This window comes from Nerophis ophidion, linkage group LG25, assembly GCF_033978795.1.
Source record: "Nerophis ophidion isolate RoL-2023_Sa linkage group LG25, RoL_Noph_v1.0, whole genome shotgun sequence".
Taxonomy (NCBI): Eukaryota; Metazoa; Chordata; class Actinopteri; order Syngnathiformes; family Syngnathidae; genus Nerophis; species Nerophis ophidion.
The window spans coordinates 18,147,599-18,167,636 of NC_084635.1; the positions used below are offsets into that span (position 1 = coordinate 18,147,599).

General features: G+C 40.5%; 1 protein-coding gene across 3 annotated transcripts in view; it reads right to left on the reverse strand.

Moving 5' to 3' along the window:
• Nucleotides 1-20,038, reverse strand: part of syt7b (synaptotagmin VIIb) — a 390,158-nt gene that overhangs the window by 31,775 nt on the left and 338,345 nt on the right. For all 3 annotated transcript variants that reach the window (XM_061887143.1, XM_061887142.1, XM_061887141.1), the window contains one exon: nucleotides 10,547-10,670. In XM_061887143.1, coding sequence (XP_061743127.1) covers nucleotides 10,547-10,670 — 124 coding nt within the window. The remainder of the gene's footprint in view (nucleotides 1-10,546; nucleotides 10,671-20,038) is intronic.

Genomic DNA, 20,038 nt, shown 5'->3' on the forward strand with positions numbered 1-20,038 from the left:
CAAACTCTGTAGAATTGGGGTTATATGCTGGCGTTTCCTGGCCCCTGTTAAAAGTCGTGCTGCCGCATTTTGGACTAACTGCAACCGGGAGAGAGCTTTTAGGCTAATGCCGGCATAAAGTGCTTTGCAGTAGTCCAGGCGACTTGAAATAAAAGCATGCACGACTTGTCCAAAAAGGTTAAAAGATAAAAACAGTTTAACCTTTACTAAAAGACAAAGGTGATAAAAACACGATTTTAAAACGCCATTGACTTGTTTGTCAAGTTTAAAATCGCTGTCTATAGTGACGCCAAGGCTGGTGACTTTGGGACGCACATCATTTTGCAATGGTCCCAAGTCAGTGAGGGCCGGACCAAAAACTGAAATTTCCGTTTGTCCCTCATTCATTATTAAAAAATTCTGTGCTAACCAGGCCTTGACATCACATAGACAGTTGAGAAGGGGTGTCAGGGGGCCGTGGCTTTTTGAAATCGGCATATAAATTTGGCAGTCATCTGCATAAAAGTGATAAAACACTCCATGTTTCTTAAAAATCTCTCCAAGAGGGAGGAGATAAAGAGCGAACAGGATGGGGCCTAAAATAGATCTCTTGGGGACACCACAGTAAAGCGGGACAGAAGAAGCGGTGGCGTCCCCCAGCCTGACAGAGAAGGACCTTTCTGACAGGTAGGAAAATAATGTCAAAATTAGAGTATAAAGAAGTCATACTGTTCCATTACCTTTATTCATACTACTGTCACTACTCAACTGCCAAAGAACTGTCAACACCTTCATATTTGTTCCTTCCTATACTGTATATACGGTTACACTATTTGATATTGCACTGGTACTGTATTTGAGTACTGTACTTCTACTTGTACTGATACTTCTACCATAACTTCTGTGACTTATTGTGCGACTTAATTGTCTTGTAATTAATGTACATTAGATTAGATTAGATAGATTAGATAGTACTTTATTTATTCCGTCAGGAGAGTTCCTTCAGGAAAATTACAATTTTCAGCACAATCCCATTCAAGATCAGACAAACATTACAGGGAGACAGAACAGGATCGCTGACGGGTCTGCCGGCTTCCAGCGCCCCTTACAAAAAAGATGACATACAGGTAGAAGATTAAAATAAAATTTAAAAATCGGTCTTAGCCTAGGCCCTGGAGTGGGGGTGCAGACTGAGGCCAAGGGGAAAAAAAACAAAAACAAAAAAAAACATCAGAGCTATTACATTTTTTTGTATTTAGTTTATTAGATTCTGCAACTAATGTTTGGATCCCACTATACGCAATGTCTGAAAAGCATGGAAAAAAGCATTTCACTGTGGTGTAGTCTGCATGTGACAAATAAACTTGAACCCTGAACCTTAAACATACTACAATTGAACTTAGAAATAAAACAAATCATTGAAGTTACTGTTGTGCCTTTAGTCAGTTATTTGAATATGCTATCTTTGGAAAAAAATGCACGGACTGCAAGTCATGTCAGTATCAGTATCCAAATACTGACTGACAGGACTTCCATCCACCCTTCTCCCGACATTAGTCACCTGGGATACTTGGATAGTTGGATGAAAGAGATGAAACAAACAAAAAGTCTAAGTGCACGTATGACCAGGCTGATAATAGAAAAAAAAAGAGTATCATCATTAAGCAGCGGTGGATTCTCCAGCCGCACCATGGAGCCCACATAATTACACACTGCCATATTCCCATAGCACCCACAGCGACGCGTCTTCTTTGGCCGACCAATTACTGAAGTGGGCTGAATGAGGCGCATGTCCCCCTCATCTCAGGGTCTCGCTAGAGGGTGATTATGGTAGGTTTCAGCAAGCAGCCGGGCCGTAACTACCTGTTACGCTCCACAGGTGGGTCACTTGTCTTGGGGGATTTGTCATTGTTGTTATAAATATTGCTATTTATTTGCCATACTTACAATAGAGACACACAATAGTTGGGAAATTCTTACTGACGAAGCTGTGTGCAGATGAGTCATGTAATGTGGAACAATTAGGACATACTGTATTTTCAAAGACCGAAGCTGTCCATAGTTATTTTAAGAATGTTTTAATTAATTTGGCCACTTGGAGGCAGTAGATACGAGCGTGTAAACACAACATTGACATAATATCATTATTTTTATACATTTCATGTATTGGTTATGAATTATGGAATTGGGGGTTAAATCACCAAAATGATTACCGAGCGCGTCCACCGCTGCTGCTCACTGCTCCCCTCACCTCCCAGTGGGTGGAACAAGGGCATGGGTCAAATGCAGAGGGTAATTTCACCACACCTAGTGTGTATGACAGGGGTCGCCCGTAAGGACCAGATGAGTCGCCCGCTGGCCTATTCTAAAAATAGCTCAAATAGCAGCACTTACCAATGAGCTGCCTCTATTTCATTTATTTACTAGCAAGCTGGTCTCGCTTTGCTCGATATTTTTAATTCTAAGAGAGACAAACCTCAAATAGAATTTGAAAATCCAAGAAAATATTTTAAAGACTTGGTCTTCATTTGTTTAAATAAATTCATTTATTTTTTTATTTGCTTCTTATAACTTTCAGAAGGACAATTTTAGAGAAAAAATACAACCTTAAAAATGATTTTAGGATTTTTAAACACATATACCTTTTTACTTTTTAAATTTCTTCCTCTTCTTTCATGACAATTTAAATCAATGTTAAAGTATTTTTTTTTTTATTATTGTAAAGAATAATAGATACATTTTAATTTAATTCTTCATTTTAGCTTCTGTTTTTTCGACGAAGAATATTTGTGAAATATTGACTTATGATTAAAATTCAGAAAAATTATTCTGGCAAATCTAGAAAATCTGTATAATTAAAATTTAAATCTTACTTCAAAGTCTTTTGAATTTCTTTTAACATTTTTGTTCTGGAAAATCTAGAAAAAAATAATGATTTGTCTTTGTTAGAAATATACCTTGGTCCAATTTGTTATATATTATGATGAAAGTTGGAATTTTACTCAATAACAGTCGCAATTTCACTAGAAAAGCTTAAAATGTTATCAATTTAATGAAAAGAGTCGTAATTTTACTCGACAAAAGTCACAAATTTATAAGAAAACTGAAAATTTTGGGCAATATTGTAATAATAATCGGAAATTGTATTGGGCAAAATGATGATTGCCAACACTAAATTGGCCCTAGTGTGTGAATGTGAGTGTGAATGTTGTCTGTCTATCTGTGTTGGCCCTGTGATGAGGTGGCGACTTGTCCAGGATGTACCCTGCCTTCCGCCCAATTGTAGCTGAGATAGGCGCCAGCGCCCCCTGCGACCCCAAAAGGGAGTGAGCGGTAGAAAATGGATGGATGGATGGATGACAAAAGTCATAATTTTACTCAAAGAATGTCACTGCTTTACAAGAACAACAAAAAAACTGGCAATATTGTGATAAAAGTCAGAATTTGATATGACAGATGTCACCATTTTTCATTACAAAGTAATAATTTTACGTAAAAAAGTAATACTTTTACAAGAAAATAATGCAATATTACAGAAACAGAAAGAATATGAGAAATTGTTCCTCTTTTGAGAAAAAAAGTCAACACATTGTGAGAAAAAGACTGCTTTTAGTAAAAAAAACGTTTTAAACATTTTTGTGTGTAATTGGTTATTTATTTTTACTTCTAGTTATTAAAGTATGTCTCTATATACATATTTATTTTATTAATTTTGGCCAAAGTGGGCGCATTTCAATTTTTTGCACGCACTTATTATTACATATGTTGGCCGGAAGGGGAGCACTTCAAATTTTTACACACACTTGTTATTTCATATGTTGACTAGAGGGGGAGCATTTTTAAAAATGACACACAGTCAATTTGAAAAATCCCTCCTTTTTGGGACCACCTTAATTTTGATAGATTTCATCACCAAATGAGATCTCTATTTTTTCGTTTTTTGTAATGTGCTTAAGGCAGATGACAAACGAGTCACGGACCACAGATGGCCCCTGTGCCACACTTTGGGCAACCCAGCTGTATAAGCTAACTGATAACCATAGTCTTATTACCATAGTGCATTTGTTCAGCCTATGGTCACATATGGGACGCAGCTTGTCTTAGGTCAGCACCGGAAGTCGTAAAAATCCGCTGTTCAACCTGGCATGTTTTTTCGGTGATGAATAGGAAAGACCTTCTTCAGCTGCCGTCTTGTTTTATCATACATTGCTGACTTTGCACCTGTCAATGTTTACTAGTGTATGCACATTAAATCAACACAAAATCCTGCCTTTGGAACAATGTTCATGGACTCTAGTATTTGGCTCTCAATTAGATGCAACGTTTTTCCGTATCGGGACCATGATTTCGGTCTCAACTTGTTCACCGGTCCTCATATGGAAGGTACTTTTCTTAGTTGATGTCTCAAGAAGGGTAGAAATACAAGAACACATGCAAATGCACACGCACTCGCACACACACACACTGATTTGTTTTGTACACAAATACACAAATGCAAACACATAAATTAAAACACACACGTGTATCTGAATTGAGGGACAGAAACACACATCAGTACACAGACAAATGAATCAGATTACAGACGCACTGATGTCTTAATGAAATTAAACAATGGATGCCCGCCCACTTTTTGCAACTCAACACCAAAAAAACGGAAAGGCTGATTATCGGTCCTGCTAGACACCGACCTATATTTAATAATACAACTTTAACATTTGACAACCAAACAATTAAACAAGCCGACTTGGTAAAGAATCTGGTTATGATCTTCGACCCAACTTTCTCCTTTGAGTCACACATTAAAAGCGTTACTAAAACGGCCTTCTTTCATTTCCGTAATATCGCTAAAATTCGCTCCATTGTGTCCACTAACGACGCTGAGATCATTATCCATGCGTTTGTTACGTCTCGTCTCGATTACTGTAACGTATTATTTTCGGGTTTCCCCATGTCTAGCAATTAAAAGATTACAGTTGGTACAAAATGCCGCTGCTAGACTTTTGACAAGAACAAGAAAGTTTGATCGTATTCCGCCTGTACTGGCTCACCTGCACTGGCTTCCTGTGCACTTAAGATGTGACTTTAAGGTTTTACTACTTACGTATAAAATACTACACGGTCTAGCTCCAGCCTATCTTGCGGACTGTATTGTACCATATGTCCCGGCAAGAAACCTGCGTTCAAAGGACTCCAGCTTAATAGTGATTCCCAGAGCCCCAAAAAAGTCTGCGGGCTATAGAGCGTTTTCTGTTCGGGCTCCAGTACTCTGGAATGCCCTCCCGGTAACAGTTTGATTTGCTACCTCAGTAGAAGCATTTAAGTCTCATCTTAAAACTTCTTTGTATACTCTAGCCTTTAAATAGACCCCCTTTTTAGACCAGTTGATCTGCCGCTTCTTTTCTTTTTCTCCTATGTCCCCCCCTCCCTTGTGGTCCGGTGGCTATGGATGAAGTACTGGCTGTCCAAAATCAGGACCCAGGATGGACCGCTCGTCCAGAGTCGGGACCCAAGATGAACCGCTCGCCTGTGTATCGGTTGGGGACATCTCTGTGCTGCTGATCCACCTCCCCTGGGGATTATTTCCTGCCGGCTCCGCTTTGGATGGGACTCTCGCTACTATATTGGATCCACTTTGGATTTGGGGGGGGTTGCCCACATATGTGGTCCTCTCCAAGGTTTCTCATAGTCATCATGGTCGACGTCCCACTGGGGTGAGTTTTTCTTTGCCCTTATGTGGGCCCTACCGAGGATGTCGTCGTGGTTTGTGCAGCCCTTTGAGGCACTTGTGATTTAGGGCTGTATAAATAAACATTGATTGATTAATTAATTGATGGAGAAACACAATTGCTACAACAATACTGCCACTCAAAAGGCTCCTGACTGGTACATTATGTGCTGTTTGAATATTGCATTATTTTAATTAACATCGTTTTCTGTATTAATGTTGAAGAATTGTCACTTCAGTTGAACATTTTTGCTTGTGTCACATTTGTTGCCGCAACTGCTCCCAGTATCTATTTGCATACACATGACTAACCAAGCAAGTGTAAGAAACATTGATAAATCTATTTCCAACTGCAGTGTTTATGTCTAATATAGCATATTTCCTCATGCATACATTAAACAAATGACTGAACAATATTTGACCTTTTGCAGACAGTCAATGTGTTTTGCACAATAATTCAGTAGAAAATAGGCCAAAACAGTCATCACTACACTGTATAATCTTAATAAGGGGACTATAGTAGATTCTCGCAACATGAGCATTACTGTATGCACGCAAAACTACACGGTTATGCACTCCAACACAATGTCAAGTTCTGCCACTCCATAAATATGTTCAACATGCTGTACTGTAATGAAATCTCTATCTAGGATAGTAACAAAAACATTACATCATTTGCCATAATTGTAAAGGTTTTTTTTAGTTCCTAGTAATCCGTAATATAAAATAACCCCTCAAACATTTATTTAGAGTAATTTTATTAAATACATAAAGTACCGTATTTCCTTGAATTGCCGCCGGGGCGCTAATTAATATAAAACCTCTTCTCACTCCTGTCAGAGGTATTTGTTGTTGATGAACCCCAAGATGCAGAGACGGACGCAGCCATAGAATATGAAAACATGATTTAATTAAAACTAAACAAGAACAAACAAAAAGCACGCACTTGGGTGGAATAACAAACTAAGGGAGCTAGCACTGGAAGCTAGAAAACAAAAAGGAACTTTAGCATGGAAGCTAGTGGATAGCAAACAGAAAAACTGGAAACAACTAATACTAACAGACACAGCTTACCGCTACGACGACCGGGACAAAATGTAGCAAGACAGGTAGTAGCTGTAACAAAACGACACGACAGGTAGCACGACAAGAGTGATATGTGGCAACGACGATACAATGATCCAGTAACTGACACAAGACAAAGCAGGTACAAATAGGAGCAGGCTGATTGGCAACGGGTCTGGCCAGGTGCCAATCAGCCGCAGCTGAGGAGGAACACAGCACTCAGGGAACAAGACAGGAAGCTGACAAAATAAGAGCACTAGACAGGAACTAAAGACAGGAGATACTAAACACAGAGGAAACGGACAAATGCAGAGGAAAAAACTAAAACATAGACAAACTGTCAGGGGAAAGCCTGACAACCCCTGCGCTTACCAAAGGCATGCGGTAAAAGTAAGCTTGCGCTAATTATTTTAAAACCTCCTTTCACGCAGGCATTTACCAAAGGTATGCAGTAAAAATTTGAGTGTGATGTAAGCTTGGACCTTAAATCCTACTGAATAGCTCTTAATCTTCTTCCCTTTATGCAATTTCAAATTACCGGTATTGAAATCAGCCTCCTCCCATTTTGAAAATGATGACAGGGGAAGTGTCACTCGTGACGTCACGAGTTTGACCAGGCGGTAATACTAAGCATGCGCTAATTATTTTGCGAAGCGAGTTTGACCCGGCAGTAATTCAAGGCAGGCGCATACTATATGCCCTGTGGCAATTCAAGGAAATACGGTATACAGTACAATTACTTTCATTGAGACTATTTAACCATTACAAGCGAGGCGGTATAGCTCGGTTGGTAGAGTGGCCGTGCCAGCAACTTGAGGGTTGCAGGTTCGATCCCCGCTTCTGCCATCCTAGTCACTGCCGTTGTGTCTTTGGGCAAGACACTTTACCCACCTGCTCTCAGTGCCACCAACACTGGTTTAAATATGTAACTTAGATATTGGGTTTCACTATGTAAAGCGCTTTGAGTCACTAGAGAAAAACGCTATGTAAATATAATTCGCTTCACAAGCTGTGACTTCAATTGCACCCCCTTTTTGCTTTCTTTTTTCCACCTGATTGTGGTTCCTAAATGCTGATGCTGCTAAGGCTGCAGGTTAAAGAATCCACCAGATATAAAAAAAAAAAAAAACACCGCTGTGCTCCTTCACCTGAACACACACATTTATAACTTTGACAGTTACATTTTGGAGAGCCTTTTTGTTATGCAGAGGTATCTTGATAACAATTTTATAGACAAATATACTATTTATAGTCACAGTGGAGAGTGGTGTTGGTGAGGGGTAGCGGTGTGCAAATTAATTTTCTTCTTCTGAGGAGGAGGAAGGGCGCAACAGGAAATATTTGAGGAGCACTGACTCAGTGTGATCCCTCACGTCATTTAACATGGTCCGCCATATCATTCAGTGTGGCCTCTCACTTCGTTTAATTTGGCCAGCCATATCATTTAATGTAATTTGACTTCGCCTCCCACATCATTTAATGTGGTCAGCCATATCATTTATTGAGGTCTGCCACGTCCTTTTATGTGGCCAGCCATATCATTTAATGTGGTCCGTCCTGTCATTTAACATCATCTGCCACATCATTTAATGTGGCCAGCCATATCATTAATTGTGGTCTGCCCTGTCATTTAATGTTGTGTGCCACGTCATTTAACGTTGCCAGCCATATCATTAAACGTGGTCCCCCTGTCATTAAACGTGGTCTGCCATTGATATAAAGTGGCCAGCCATATAATTTAACGTGGTCCGCCATATCATTTAACGTTGTTTGCCACATCATTTAATGTGGCCAGCCATTCATTTAATGTGGTCCGCCATACCATTCAGTGTATTCCGTCACTTCATTGGATGTGGCGAGCCATATAATTTACGTGGTCCGCCCTGTCATTTAACGTCGCCTGCAACATCATTTAATGTTGCCAGCCATATCATTTAACGTGGTCCGTCCTGTCATTTAACGTGGTCTACCACATCATTTAAACATTGCCAGCCACCTCATTTAACGTGGTCTACCACATCATTTAAACATTGCCAGCCACCTCATTTAACGTGGTCCGCCCTGTCATTCAACGTCACTTGCCACATCATTTAACATTGCCAACCATACCATTCAATGTGGTCTGCCACTTCATTTAATGTGGCCAGCCATATCATTTGATGTGGTCCGCCCTGTTATTTAACGTCGTCTGCCACATCATTTAACGTGGCCAGCCATATCATTTAATGTGGCCAGCCACATCATTTAATGTGATCTGCCACTTCATTTAAATTGGCCAACCATATCATTTAACGTGGTCCACCCTGTCATTTAACATCGCCTGTACATCATTCAAGTGGCCAGCCATATCATTTAAAGTGGTCTGTCACTTCATTTAATGTCGCCAGCCATATCATTTAACTTGGTCTCCCCATAATTTAACATAGTCTGCTACATCATTTAAAGTGGCCGGCCATATCATTTAACGTGGTCTGCCACATCATTTAATAAGCCAGCCATATTATTAAACATGGTCCGCCCTGTCATTTAACATCGCCTGCCATATCATTTAACGTGGCCAGCCATATCATTTAACGTGGTCTGCCACTTCATTTAAAGTGGCCAGCCATGTCATTTAACGTGGTCCCCCTATCATTTAACGTAGTCTGCCAAATCATTTAAAGTAGCCAGCCATATCATTTAACATCACCTGCCACTTCATTTGATGTGGCCAGCCATATCATTTAATGTTGTCTGCCACTTCATTTAATGTGGCCAGCCATATCATTTAACGTAGTCTGCCACGGCATTTAATGTGGCCAGCCACATCATTTAACGTGGTCCGCCCTGTCATTTAACATCGCCTGCCACATCATTTGTAGCCAGCCATATCATTAAAGTGGTCTGCCAAATCATTTAAAGTAGCCAGCCATATCATTTAACATCACCTGCCACTTCATTTGACGTGGCCAGCCATATCATTTAATGTTGTCTGCCACTTCATTTAACGTGGCCAGCCATATCATTTAACGTAGTCTGCCACGGCATTTAATGTGGCCAGCCACATCATTTAATGTGGTCCGCCCTGTCATTTAACGTCGCCTGCCACGTCATTTAATGTGGCCAACCCTATCATTTAATGTGGTCTGCCACATCATATAACGTGGCCAGCCATACAATTTAATGTGGTCTGCCATGCCTTTCAGTGTAGTCTGTCACTTCATTTGTTGTGGTCAGCCATATCATTTAATGTGGTCCGCCACAACATTTAAAGTGGCCAGCCATATCATTTAATGTGATCCGCCGCAATATTAATGTGGCCAGCCATATCATTTAATGTGTTCCGCCATGTCATTCAGTGTGGTCTGTCACATCATTTAAAGTGGCTCATCCAGCCTTTTAACGTGGTCTGTCATTCAATTTAACGTGGGCCGCGATATTATTTAATGTGGTCCGTCACATCATTTGAAGAGGCCCTCTTAGGGCAGCCATAATTGCAATGTGGCTGTCTATAAAAACAGGGTTAACACCCCTCCTCTGTAATAACAATTGTTTTAACGAGTCCTGCACTGATATCCTCATCTACCGCTTCTAACTTCTTGTCTCAAGGCTTGCATGTCTCTTTCATATTGGATTAGAGGAGATGATCTGGACGTGCCCTCTAATAGTATAACTGCCAACTCATTCACTGTGATTTGACGAGGCTTCGCTGACAGCGGCCATCGTGCATGACTTGAGAAATAAGACAGAGCTCAAAATCAGTGTGCAGTGTATCAATGAGTGTTCCCGGTGCGTTACCATGAGCATTTCACTGGTGACCGAGTTGGCCAAGTCAGACACGGATGAGTTGCCGTTGTGGCGGCGTCCGCTCTCGTCTGGGGTGTGACCTCTGGGACTGCTCCCTGGTTTGTTACCCGGGGTCCTGGATGCGGCAGATAGAAAATACAAACACTTAACATGCAACACTAATGCAACAACCAATACAACAAAACACGTCCTTATACTCGCCTCTTGCTTTGCATGAGCTGTTTTCGAAGACTAGGGCTCAGCTGATAATGTAAATCAGGGGTCGGGAACCTTTTTGGCTGAGAGAGCCATGAAAGCCAAATATTTCACAATGTATTTCCGTAAGAGCCATATAAAATTTTTCATCGCTGAATACAACTAAATTCATGCATTTTTAAGTATGACCAACATTTGTAGTGCATAATAAGTCTCTTATTCTTTTTAACAACATTGTTATTATAAAAGTTAACCAATAATACATATAATACTTCTTACCATTAATGCAACATCTTGAACAGGTGCAGTAGAAAATGGAAGGTTGGATTAAAATGCATGAGAATGTTTTATAATTTGAACATTATTTTTGAAACTGTGATTACCAGCGGAATTATTCATTACTTATCGTGTTAAGCAATGTCAGCTAAGATTTATCTGAGAGCCATATGCAGTCATCTGGCTCTAGAGCCATAGGTTCCCTACCCGTGGTTTAAGCATTAGACACCTTTTTACCTTCACCCTGCCTCCCGCTGTTTCCCACATCTACAAAGCAATTAGCTACCGACTGCCACCTACTGATATGGAAGAGTATTACACGGTTCCTCGGCATAGCTCGGTTGGTAGAGTGGCCGTGCTAACAACCTGAGGGTTCCAGGTTCGATTCCCGCTTCCGCCATCCTAGTCACTGCCGTTGGGTCCTTGGGCAAGACACTTTACACACCTGCCCCCAGTGCCACCCACAGATGCGTTCCATTTCCAATGTTTCTCATAGTCATCATTGTCACTGTCACCGACGTCCCACTGGAGTGAGTTTTCCTTGCCCTTATGTGGGCTCTATCGAGGATGGCGTTGTGGTAAGTGTAGCAATTTGAAACACTACTGATTTAGGGCTATATAAATAAACATTGATTGATTGATTGATATTGGACCAAACATACAAAAAAAAAATTCTGTCTGGAGCCGCAAAAAAATGAAAAGCCATATTACATACAGATAGTGTGTCATGACACACTATCTGGCACTGAACACTGAACTGAACACCACTGAACACCACAAAAACCAAGGAACTCATCTTTGACTTCAGGAAAAACACTGCAGACCCCGCCCCCCTCTACATCAACGGCGAGGAGGTGGAGAGAGTCAGCTCCATCAAGTTCCTCGGCACCCTCATATCTGCTGACCTGTCCTGGACCCAAAACACAACTGCGGTCATCCAGAAGGCCCAACGGAGACTCCACTTCCTGAGGGTGCTGAGGAAGAACAGACTGGAGAGGCATCTGATGGTGACCTTCTATCGCTCGGCTGTCGAGAGCCTGCTGACGTACTGCACAACAGTGTGGTACGCCAGCTGCACTGAAGCAGACAAACAGGCGATTCAGAGGGTCATAAAGTCTGTACAAAAAATCATCGGCTGCCCAATGCCTCCCTGAAGGATTTACAGAACTCTTGTTGCCTCAAGAAAGCAAAAACCATCACCAAAGACAGCACACACCCTGGCTACCACCTGTTCCACCTGCTACCATCGGGCAGGTGCTACAGGTGCATCAGAGCCAGAACAACCAGGCTCAGAGACAGCTTTTTTCCCAGCACTGTCACCATGTTGAACTCTAACTTATAATAATAATAATTTACCCCTGAACAATATCCTGCCCAAATACCCCACTGTGCAATACTACCCTTCGAGTGCTATACGGCCGACATTGATTGTTATTTATTACTTTGGTACTCTTGTCTTCTTCTGTATATTGTACAGTATTTTGTATTTCTACAGTGTTTTGTATATTATACAGGATTGCTTGTTATTTTTATTGGATAGTAGTGTGTTTATTTCAATTGTTAGTTTTTCCTTTATTACCTCCTGTGTTATTTCTTTTACTCCATATTTGTTCCCACAACCGCACCTTAAGTTGGAGTCTGTAATCTTGTTATATGCAAATATAATGACAATAAAGTCTATTCTATTCTATGAGATATGAATTGAATTAAGGAGACATAAAGGAAACTAAATGAGCTCAAATATACCTGCAAATGAGGCATAATGATGCAATATGTACATACAGCTAGCCTAAATAGCATGTTAGCATCGATTAGCTTGCAGTCATGCATTGACCAAATATGCCCGATTAGCACTCCACACAAGTCAATAACATCAACAAAGCTCACATGAAAAGATTGGTTGACGAAATGAGACAGAAAAAGAAGTGGCATAAAACACGTCATAGAAAGTCGGAGAAAGTTATACAAGTAAACACACTACGGTGAGTTCAAGGTCCGCCAAAATTAGTAGGACAAAACGGCGCTCGCCAAACACTCGAATCAGTGAAGCACGTTTAATATAAACAGTGTGCTTTATAGCAATTAGGGAGGTTTGCGTCATGTTTATCCTCTTACAAAAACCATATTAAAACAAAAACTTTTTTTTTTACCCCTCATCTTTTTCCATTTTTCATACATTTTTTAAAAAGCTCCAGAGGCGCAAAGAGCCGCATGCTGCTCTAGAGCCGCGGGTTGCCGACCCCGTTCTAGACCAAAAATGACTTCATATTAAATGATAAATAAATAAATGGGTTGTACTTGTATAGCGCTTTTCTACCTTCAAGGTACTCAAAGCGCTTTGACACTACTTCCACATTTACCCATTCACACACTGATGGAGGGAGCTGCCATGCAAGGCGCCAACCAGCACCCATCAGGAGCAAGGGTGAAGTGTCTTGCTCAGGACACAACGGACGTGACGGGGTTGGTACTAGGTGGGATTTGAACCAGGGACCCTCGGGTTGCGCACGGCAACTCTCCCACTGCGCCACGCCGTCCCTATTCTCACTAGAATTACCATATCTGAGTTACTGTGCAGAAATAAGGGTAAACAACTACAAATGTGCACTTCATTCACTAACTGTGTTACAAAAAAGATCAATTAGAATAATACTTAATGTTGGATATAGAAAACATGCAAACCCTTTATTTATTGAATCACAATTATTGAAATTCAACGATTTGGTGCATTTGCAAACAGCTAAAATGATGTACAAAGCAGACTATAACCTGCTCCCCAAGAATGTACAACAACTTTCCTCAAAAAAAGGGGAAAAATATAACCTTAGAGGAAACTTAATTTAAAAAAGTTTATGCTCGTAAAACACCTAAAACCTTTAGTATATCAGTATGTGGAATTAAAATATGAAATGGATTAAGCAAAGAAATGAAACAAAGCACCAATATGATTGAGTTTAAGAGACTGTTCAAACTCCAAACGTTCATAAAGTACATAGAACAAGAATTACGATTAATATAATTGTTTTCCCTTTTTTTTATTGATACATCCATCCATCCATCCATTTTCTACCGCTTATTCCCCTCTGGGGTCGCGGGGGGCGCTGGCGCCTATCTCAGCTACAAATATTATTTATGTATTTAATATTTGTTTGCTTGTCTATGGTATATTACTGATTTATTTATTATTTGTTCACTGTTCTGTTACAGAGAACAAGGAAATAGGATACAATTGCTATGGTATGAAAAGGGGTAGGACTAAATAAGCTCTGCTTTGTCCTACTCCTTTTCGGACGTGCTGTAAAGAAACAACTGGAATTGCGTGATGCATTACATTGTATCGTATGCATGTTCCAAATAAACTGAAACTGAACTCAACTGAATAACAGTTTCACTGCAGCAAAGCAAAACTTATTTTTGTTGATTTTAGTGCAAGGGTCTATGTTGTAATCGAACATTGTATTTCTAAAAAAAATCCCTTGATTTTAAAAGAACAGGAAGAAGTCAGTTTGGGTGAAAGCTGAAGGAGATGTTGAAGGTCTTCAAGGCTGAACCATTGAAAATATAACTCAAGGTTTTGAAAAAGACCTCAAAAGGCGAAGACGATGACATCAGCGTACCGCAGTTCAATAAACATCAAAGCATTACCCCCCCGAGTTTCTTGGACAAAACGAGAACGGGAGAAGAGACAGAGAATATAAATCGGAACCGGAAATCATTTTTACACTTAGTTGACAAAACTGTCAAGATATTAGACTCCATTTTTACATTTGTGTGACAGGTAGTAACTTTAAACTAGTACAAAATACAATAGTACCTCAACTTAAGCGTGTTTTGAGATAGAAACCACCTTTCAGATTATAGCTATGCTTTAAGTTGCAGCAAAAATTTGAGTCACCGGCGTCCATAGCAAATGTCACAGTGAACGCCGTTATCCGATCCGGTAACAATCAATTTGTTTTTTTTAAGCATGGGAGAGAAGAAACATGACCGAGCGTTTCGCCAACTTAGCGACGCAATTTGAGCCTATCATTGCAAGCCTACACCATACTAAAGCAGAATGAGTTGATAACACCAGCCAAGGATATTTATCCATTAGAAATTGTAGATCAGCTGCTGATGGTGTGTTTGACGGAGATATCGTAGAAGTCCACTCTCCGAAGTAAATGCTGCCCATTATTATTACTTTATACAACTATAGTAGTAAACTTGTTAGTAGTACATTCTACTGTCTTGTTTTATTACAATATTTCTCATCTAAATGTGTGTTTTACATTTATTCATGTTAACATTGTGCTGTTTTGGGAGCCAAGCACCAATGAAATTGATTTCAGTTCATTTAAAAAAAGTTAATAATGATTTAAAATAAAGCAGTTTGCACCACTTTTCAATTGCACACGCAATCTTAAACACACCCACTAATGGTTGATGCAGTTTTACAGTTTGCACACGCTGTTTAGCGCCTGGTATTTGAATCTTAGTAGATCAGACGTAGTGTGCGTGTTGCCTGTCATCTTCTAATACTGCGTGTGCAATTGAAAAGTGGTGCAGACCGCCTTACTTAAATGAGGATTTTGCATGCATATGGGGCTTTTACTATGGAGACATTTGATAATTTTCCGCACATTCATTTTGTCATGCTCCTACCTGTATGTGATGTGTTGAACCGCAACACACATCACATATAATATGCAACACCTTTTCTGAATCGCAATGTCGACAACAGAATTATTTGCACACTGACAATTCTTTGTCATTCGTGTGTCTGGAATGACTAATGAAAAATACAAAATGCACAATGAAAAATGTATTTTTGTGGAGGAGGAATTTTATAGGAATATATTTCCAAAAAAAACAAAAACGAACGACATTAAAATAAAAAAAAATTAAAAACGTCAACAGACATCAAAACAGGTACATTTAATTTGTTTTAATCAGCTCTTTAAGTCATCCAGTAGCAATGCAATTATAAAAGCAAATTGCTGAATAGATGATATGTTTAATGTTGTGCTAAATAAAACACAAACAAGTGCTCGCAAAACAGTGATCAGTGTTGATAAATCACATTGCTCGCGCTAAATAATTACATTTTCCTTTCATTATTTTGGGCGTTTTGACGATCAGCATATATTCTGCATATTAATGAAGATAGAGACGCAAAAATAGATTGCACACCTTAAAGTGGTGAGGGCGGTGGAAATGATCGTCTGGACTCCTCTTTCTCCTATCCAGGAGATCACAAAAAGGCGCTGCCTGACCAGGTCTCAGAAAATCTGCAGAGACCCCTCCCACCGCCACCAAGGACTGTCTTCACTACTGGACTCTAGAAAGAGGTTCCCATCCTCCGTAGCAGAACCTTCAGGTTCTGTAGCAGCTTCTTCCCTCAGGCTGTAAAACACTTGAACGCATAATAATAATCCCCTCAACCCCCAAAACAAATTAACTCGCTGGAATATAAAGACAATAAAACATACATCCATAAACATGGATGCATATGCAAAAGTGCAATATATTTATCTGTACAGTAATCTATTTGTTTATATCTGCACCTTATTGCTTTTTTTATCCTGCACTACCATGAGCTAATGCATGGGTGTCAAACGCTGGCCTGCGGGCCAACTTTAGCCCGCCGTGTACTTTCATTTGGCTCTTGAGGCAATATCAAATTAACATTAGAGCTGGCCCGCCGGTATTATAAGGCTGTGGTGCATTCACTCATACTTCCTGATTTTCCCAGGAGGCAACCATTCTCCCGATTTCCACCCGGACAACAATATTGGGGGCGAGCCTCAAAGGCATTACCTTTAGAGTTCTCTAGAACCTGTCGTCACGTCCACTTTTCCTCCATACATGGATACATGGATGATACAGCAGAGGATTGGGAGAATGTCATGTGGTCAAATTAAACCAAAATAGAACTTTTTGGTATAAACTCAACTCGTTGTGTTTGGAGGAAGAAGAATACTGAGTTGCATCCCAAGAACACCATACCTACTGTGAAGCATGGGGGTGGAAACATCATGCTTTGGGGATGTTTTTCTGCTAAGGGGACAGGACGATTGATCCGTGTTAAGGAAAGAATGAATGGGGCCATGTATCGTGAGATTTTGAGCCAAAACCTCTTTCCATCAGTGAGAGCTTTGTATGGTTGACCAAATACTTATTTTCCACCATCATTTACAAATAAATTATTTAAAATTCCTACAATGTGAATTCCTGGATTTTTTTTTTCATGTTCTGTCTCTCATAGTTGAAGTGTACCTATGATGAAAATTACAGACCTCTGTCATCATTTTAAGTGGGAGAACTTGCACAATCGGTGGCTGACTAAATACTTTTTTGTCCCACTGTGTATAAGCGTTGCTTGTTTCATATTCAGTGTTGAAGCAAATCAGTGTAACAAACTGAGCAATAATTAACGTTTTATTCATGCACTTTCTCTTGCAACTTCAAGGCTTGAATGTTTGATTCATTCATTGTTATTTTATTTTCAAACGTATTATTAGCCTGTGGAAAAAGTTTATTTTGATATATACCTCAGAAGGCTGCAAATAGAAAAGAGGCATTACATTTTTATTTAAATGTTATTTGATATGCCATTGATTGAGGCTTCACGGTGGCAGAGGGGTTAGTGCGTCTGCTTCACAATACGGGATCTTTCTGTGTGGAGTTTGCATGTTCTCCCCGTGAATGCGTGGGTTTTCTCCGGGTACTCCGGCTTCCTCCCACTTCCAAAGACATGCACCTGGGAATAGATTGATTGGCAACACTAAATTGGCCCTAGTGTGTGAATGTGAGTGTGAAGGTTGTCTGTCTATCTGTGTTGGCCCTGTGATGAGGTTGCGACTTGTCCAGGGTGTACCCTGCCTTCCGCCCGATTGTAGCTGAGATAGGCACCAGCGCCCCCCGCGACCCCAAAAGGGAATAAGCGGTAGAAAATGGATGGGGATGGATGCCATTGATTGTTGCGATCCGCTGCTCGGATCTTCACAGTTTGTTGTTCTGTTTCCATTTTTTGTATATTTCTCCGTATGACTCCTTATTTCCTGTTTGCATTGTCACCATGGTAGCTTATTAGTTCACCTGCCCCTCGTTTCCGACGCGCACCTGTTTCTAGTTTGATTACTGCCTTATTTAAGCTCGCCCCTTTTCGTCATTCATTGTCGGACTCTAGTTTGCTTTCACGCAACTGCTGATGACTTGTTTTTCATGCTCTATGTCGCTAGCTTCCACGCTAAGCTTTATTTTATTCCTAGCTTTCATGCAAGTTGTTTTGTTTTTCCCTTTCTGTGCCTTCGTGCCAAGTATAGTGTTTCTGTTAATATTCCTAGCCTCCATGCTAGCGCCATTTGTTTACCTTTTTCTATTAGCACCAGTGTTTTTGTTCTAGCCTGTTTTGAGTTTAATAAATCCTTTATTTCCTACCTTTTGCTGTGTTCTTGCCGACGCTTCCTCGGAGGACCGAATCCGGCATAATTATGCAACACAAGCCTAACATTGATATTTTGAATTACTATTATTTGAAACGGCTTCACGGTGGCAGAGGGGTTAGTGCGTCTGCCTCACAATACGAAGCTCCTGCAGTCCTGGGTTCAAATCCAGGCTCGGGATTTTTCTGTGTGGAGTTTGCATGTTCTCCCCGTGAATGCATGGGTTCCCTCCGGGTACTCCGGCTTCCTCCCACTTCCAAAGACATGCACCTGGGGATAGGTTGATTGGCAACACTAAATTGGCCCTAGTGTGTGAATGTGAGTGTGAATGTTGTCTGTCTATCTGTGTTGGCCCTGCGATGAGGTGGCGACTTGTCCAGGGTGTACCCTGCCTTCCGCCCGATTGTAGCTGAGATAGGCGCCAGCGCCCCCCGCCACCCCGAAAGGGAATAAGCGGTAGAAAATGGATGGATGGATGGATATTATTTGAAACTCGATTTTGTATGTCACTATAAAGTTATATAAGCCTTGCTTGTTCAATATTCAGTGCAAAACTTGTTTGGGTCCCTATTAAAAGGTTCATTTGTTCAACCTTGGCCCCACGGCTTTGTTCAGTTTTAAAGTTATGGCCCACTCTGTATTTGAGTTTGACACCCCTGAGCTAATGCAACGAAATTTCGTTCTTAACTGTATTGTTAGGTTCAAATTGGAACGACAATAAAAAGGAAGTCCAAGTCTTATTCTGCTCACTAACAGACGCAATCCACTTTGCTCACGTTTAGTTGACCACCTTTGCCTGTGCTATCATGTTTGCACGGGTTTTAGTACACGCACACCTTTAGTAAATCAGACCCAAAATCTTCTGTTGCACATAAAAGTCGCTTACCTAATCCAAACTCTTAAGTTGGCAGCCGCAAAGTTTGCCAATCTGACTGATATATGTGTGGAGACAGATGCTCACCATTTCAGGACGTGGGTGCTGTTCTTGCCCCGGAAAGGCGAGTGACAGGGACAACAGGACCGTTCTGTAACAGACGGGAGAGTGACAGGGCCAAAACATGCACTAAAGACCCTTGTCCTTGATTGATTGAAACTTTTATTAGTAGACTGCACAGTTCAGTGCATATTCCGTACAATTGACCACTAAATGGTAACACCCGAATAAGTTTTTCAACTTTTTAAGTCGGGGTCCACGTTAATCAATTCATGGTCTGACATTCTCTTAAATAAGACTGGCAATCGCTTGTGTAGTTTCAGGCTTATAATACATGTGTACATGTTTGCGCGTTGCGATGTTTAAGTCGACTGACTCACGTCGACCCAAGCGGTGGTCGACATAATCGAAAATAACTGTTGCATTGACATTTGCCAGGGACGTGATGACAATGAGCGCTGACTAGTGTTAGGCGATACGGCCTAAAGTTTGATAACAATGTACCGTATTTTTCGGACAATAATTCGCATTTTTTTTTCATAGTTTGGCCGGGGGTGCGACTTATACTCAGGAGCGACTTATGTGTGAAATTATTAACACATTACCGTAAAATAAATAATATCATTTAGCTCATTCATGTAAGAGACTAGA